This window comes from Salarias fasciatus, unplaced genomic scaffold (assembly GCF_902148845.1).
Source record: "Salarias fasciatus unplaced genomic scaffold, fSalaFa1.1, whole genome shotgun sequence".
In the NCBI taxonomy this organism is placed as follows: Eukaryota; Metazoa; Chordata; class Actinopteri; order Blenniiformes; family Blenniidae; genus Salarias; species Salarias fasciatus.
In genome coordinates, this window is record NW_021941393.1 from 65001 (window position 1) to 70000 (window position 5000).

At 41.5% G+C, this 5000-nt stretch overlaps 1 protein-coding gene across 1 annotated transcript in view; it reads left to right on the forward strand.

Moving 5' to 3' along the window:
• Nucleotides 1-4669, forward strand: part of smim24 (small integral membrane protein 24) — a 6359-nt gene extending 1690 nt beyond the window's left edge. Inside the window, exons 2-3 of the mRNA XM_030087643.1 lie at nucleotides 4356-4488; nucleotides 4565-4669. Coding sequence (XP_029943503.1) covers nucleotides 4356-4488; nucleotides 4565-4622 — 191 coding nt within the window. The 3' untranslated portion in view covers nucleotides 4623-4669. The remainder of the gene's footprint in view (nucleotides 1-4355; nucleotides 4489-4564) is intronic.
• Nucleotides 4670-5000: the final 331 nt, after the last annotated feature.

A 5000-nucleotide genomic window follows, 5' to 3' on the forward strand; every position in this document is an offset into this window, starting at 1 on the left:
CTTGGAGATAGCTTAAGATAGCAGTTAAGAAGGCTAACGCGCTAAAACTAGCTTGGAGATAGCTTAAGATAGCAGTTAAGAAGGCTAACGTGCTAAAGCTAGCTTGGAGATAGCTTAAGATAGCAGTTAAGAAGGCTAACGTGCTAAAGCTAGCTTGGAGATAGCTTAAGATAGCAGTTAAGAAGGCTAACGTGCTAAAGCTAGCTTGGAGATAGCTTAAGATAGCAGTTAAGAAGGCTAACGCGCTAAAACTAGCTTGTAAATAGCTTAAGATAGCAGTTAAGAAGGCTAACGTGCTAAAACTAGCTTGGAGATAGCTTAAGATAGCAGTTAAGAAGGCTAACGTGCTAAAACTAGCTTGGAGATAGCTTAAGATAGCAGTTAAGAATGCTAACGTGCTAAAACTAGCCTGGAGATAGCTTAAGATAGCAGCTAAGAAGGCTAACGTGCTAAAACTAGCTTGGAGATAGCTTAAGATAGCAGTTAAGAAGGCTAACGTGCTAAAACTAGCTTGGAGATAGCTTAAGATAGCAGTTAAGAAGGCTAACATGCTAAAACTAGCTTGGAGATAGCTTAAGATAGCAGTTAAGAAGGCTAACGTGCTAAAACTAGCTTGTAAATAGCTTAAGATAGCAGTTAAGAAGGCTAACGCGCTAAAACTAGCTTGGAGATAGCTTAAGATAGCAGTTAAGAAGGCTAACGTGCTAAAGCTAGCTTGGAGAAAGCTTAAGATAGCAGTTAAGAAGGCTAACGTGCTAAAGCTAGCTTGGAGATAGCTTAAGATAGCAGTTAAGAAGGCTAACGCGCTAAAACTAGCTTGGAGATAGCTTAAGATAGCAGTTAGAAGGCTAACGCGCTAAAGCTAGCTTGGAGATAGCTTAAGATAAGAAGGCTAACGTGCTAAAACTAGCTTGGAGATAGCTTAAGATAGCAGTTAAGAAGGCTAACGTGCTAAAGCTAGCTTGGAGATAGCTTAAGATAGCAGTTAAGAAGGCTAACGCGCTAAAACTAGCTTGGAGATAGCTTAAGATAGCAGTTAAGAAGGCTAACGCGCTAAAGCTAGCTTGGAGATAGCTTAAGATAGCAGTTAAGAAGGCTAACGTGCTAAAACTAGCTTGGAGATAGCTTAAGATAGCAGTTAAGAAGGCTAACGTGCTAAAACTAGCTTGTAAATAGCTTAAGATAGCAGTTAAGAAGGCTAACGAGCTAAAACTAGCTTGGAGATAGCTTAAGATAGCAGTTAAGAAGGCTAACGAGCTAAAACTAGCTTGGAGATAGCTTAAAATAGCAGTTAAGAAGGCTAACGCGCTAAAACTAGCTTGGAGATAGCTTAAGATAAGAAGGCTAACGCGCGAAAACTAGCTTGGAGATAGCTTAAGATAGCAGTTAAGAAGGCTAACGCGCGAAAACTAGCTTGGAGATAGCTAAAGATAAGAAGGCTAACGTGCTAAAACTAGCTTGGAGATAGCTTAAGATAGCAGTTACGAAGGCTAACGCGCTAAAACTAGCTTGGAGATAGCTTAAGATAGCAGTTAAGAAGGCTAACGTGCTAAAACTAGCTTGGAGATAGCTTAAGATAGCAGTTAAGAAGGCTAACGCGCTAAAACTAGCTTGGAGATAGCTTAAGATAAGAAGGCTAACGTGCTAAAACTAGCTTGGAGATAGCTTAAGATAGCAGTTACGAAGGCTAACGCGCTAAAACTAGCTTGGAGATAGCTTAAGATAGCAGTTAAGAAGGCTAACGCGCTAAAGCTAGCTTGGAGATAGCTTAAGATAGCAGTTAAGAAGGCTAACGTGCTAAAACTAGCTTGGAGATAGCTTAAGATAGCAGTTAAGAAGGCTAACGTGCTAAAACTAGCTTGGAGATAGCTTAAGATAGCAGTTAAGAAGGCTAACGCGCTAAAACTAGCTTCGAAATAGCTTAAGATAGGCTAACGTGCTAAGGCTAGCTTGGAGATAGCTTAAGATAGCAGTTAAGAAGGCTAACGCGCTAAAACTAGCTTGGAGATAGCTTAAGATAGCAGCTAAGAAGGCTAACGTGCTAAAACTAGCTTGGAGATAGCTTAAGATAGCAGTTAAGAAGGCTAACGTGCTAAAACTAGCTTGGAGATAGCTTAAGATAGCAGTTAAGAAGGCTAACGTGCTAAAACTAGCTTGGAGATAGCTTAAGATAGCAGTTAAGAAGGCTAACATGCTAAAACTAGCTTGGAGATAGCTTAAGATAGCAGCTAAGAAGGCTAACGTGCTAAAGCTAGCTTGGAGATAGCTTAAGATAGCAGTTAAGAAGGCTAACGCGCTAAAGCTAGCTTGGAGATAGCTTTAGATAGCAGTTAAGAAGGCTAACGCGCTAAAGCTAGCTTGGAGATAGCTTTAGATAGCAGTTAAGAAGGCTAACGTGCTAAAACTAGCTTGGAGATAGCTTAAGATAGCAGTCAAGAAGGCTAACGTGCTAAAGCTAGCTTGGAGATAGCTTAAGATAGCAGTTAAGAAGGCTAACGCGCTAAAGCTAGCTTGGAGATAGCTTTAGATAGCAGTTAAGAAGGCTAACGTGCGAAAATTAGCTTGGAGATAGCTTAAGATAGCAGCTAAGAAGGCTAACGTGCTAAAACTAGCTTGGAGATAGCTTAAGATAAGAAGGCTAACGCGCTAAAACTAGCTTGGAGATAGCTTAAGATAGCAGTCAAGAAGGCTAACGTGCTAAAGCTAGCTTGGAGATAGCTTAAGATAGCAGTTAAGAAGGCTAACGCGCTAAAGCTAGCTTGGAGATAGCTTTAGATAGCAGTTAAGAAGGCTAACGTGCTAAAACTAGCTTGTAAATAGCTTAAGATAGCAGTTAAGAATGCTAACGCGCTAAAACTAGCTTGGAGATAGCTTAAGATAAGAAGGCTAACGTGCTAAAACTAGCTTGGAGATAGCTTAAGATAGCAGCTAAGAAGGCTAACGTGCTAAAACTAGCTTGGAGATAGCTTAAGATAAGAAGGCTAACGCGCTAAAACTAGCTTGGAGATAGCTTAAGATAGCAGTTAAGAAGGCTAACGTGCTAAAACTAGCTTGTAAATAGCTTAAGATAGCAGTTAAGAAGGCTAACGCGCTAAAACTAGCTTGGAGATAGCTTAACATAGCAGTTAAGAAGGCTAACGTGCTAAAACTAGCTTGTAAATAGCTTAAGATAGCAGTTAAGAAGGCTAACGTGCTAAAACTAGCTTGGAGATAGCTTAAAATAGCAGTTAAGAAGGCTAACGCGCTAAAGCTAGCTTGGAGATAGCTTAAGATAGCAGTTAAGAAGGCTAACGTGCTAAAACTAGCTTGTAAATAGCTTAAAATAGCAGTTAAGAAGGCTAACATGCTAAAACTAGCTTGGAGATAGCTTAAAATAGCAGTTAAGAAGGCTAACGCGCTAAAGCTAGCTTGGAGATAGCTTAAGATAGCAGTTAAGAAGGCTAACGTGCTAAAACTAGCTTGGAGATAGCTTAAGATAGCAGTTAAGAAGGCTAACGTGCTAAAACTAGCTTGGAGATAGCTTAAGATAGCAGTTAAGAAGGCTAACGTGCTAAAACTAGCTTGGAGATAGCTTAAGATAGCAGTTAAGAAGGCTAACGTGCTAAAACTAGCTTGGAGATAGCTTAAGATAGCAGTTAAGAAGGCTAACGTGCTAAAACTAGCTTGGAGATAGCTTAAGATAGCAGTTAAGAAGGCTAACGTGCTAAAACTAGCTTGGAGATAGCTTAAGATAGCAGTTAAGAAGGCTAACGTGCTAAAACTAGCTTGGAGATAGCTTAAGATAGCAGTTAAGAAGGCTAACGTGCTAAAACTAGCTTGGAGATAGCTTAAGATAGCAGTTAAGAAGGCTAACGTGCTAAAACTAGCTTGGAGATAGCTTAAGATAGCAGTTAAGAAGGCTAACGCGCTAAAGCTAGCTTGGAGATAGCTTAAGATAGCAGTTAAGAAGGCTAACGAGCTAAAACTAGCTTGGAGATATTAGCTTCAAAATAGCTTGAGATAGCAGCTAAGGAAGCTAACATGCTAAGGAAGCTAACATGCTAGGATTAGCTTCAAAATAGCTGAAGATAGCAGCTAAGGAGGCTAACATGCTAAGGAGGCTAACATGCTAAGGAGGCTAACATGCTAAGGAGGCTAACATGCTAAGATTAGCTTCAAAATAGCTTGAGTTAGCAGCTAAGGAGGCTAACATGCTAAGGAGGCTAACATGCTAAGGAGGCTAACATGCTAAGGAGGCTAACATGCTAAGGAGGCTAACATGCTAAAGAGGCTAACATGCTAAGATTAGCCTGGAAAAGGCTTCATGTGGGAACTCTCGCTGAGCGAGCTAACGCCGCGCTCCGCCCCGGTTGCAGGCGCGGGCGCCGCGGAGTCGCGGGCCAAGCTGGCGGCGCTCCAGCCCTGGCTCAACGGCCTCACGGCGGTGACCGGCTTCCTGCTGCTGGCGTTTGGGGCGCTCGTCGTCCACCGCCTGGTGAAGAGCCGCCGGTACGTGGCCGGCCGCTAGCCGCTAACGTTAGCGCGCGGCGTTTATTTTTTTATTCATTTTTATTGTTTTTTGCAGGAGCGGAAAGAGGGCGGAGCCAGACGAGCCGGACTACGAGAAGCAGACGAGTCTGTGAAGGAAGGACGGAAGCCCCGACGGGCCAATAAACCTCAGTTGCAGAAAAACAAACATGGCTGCCAGTGCTTTCCTGTACAAACCGTAGATCTACAGCGACACCTGCAGGACTGACTGTGGAACTGCAACGATAGAAGGATGACGACAGAGCTATGACTGTAGAACTCAAAGGATAGAACGAGGCCTATAGAGTATAGATATATATATATATATAGATATATATAAATATATGTATCTACAATGATACAATTACTATAGAATATATATATATATATGTTTATATGTATGTTCTATGACGACAGAACGATGACGATAGAGCAATGGCGATAGAATATATATATATATATAATGATAGAACCATGAATGTAGAATATATATG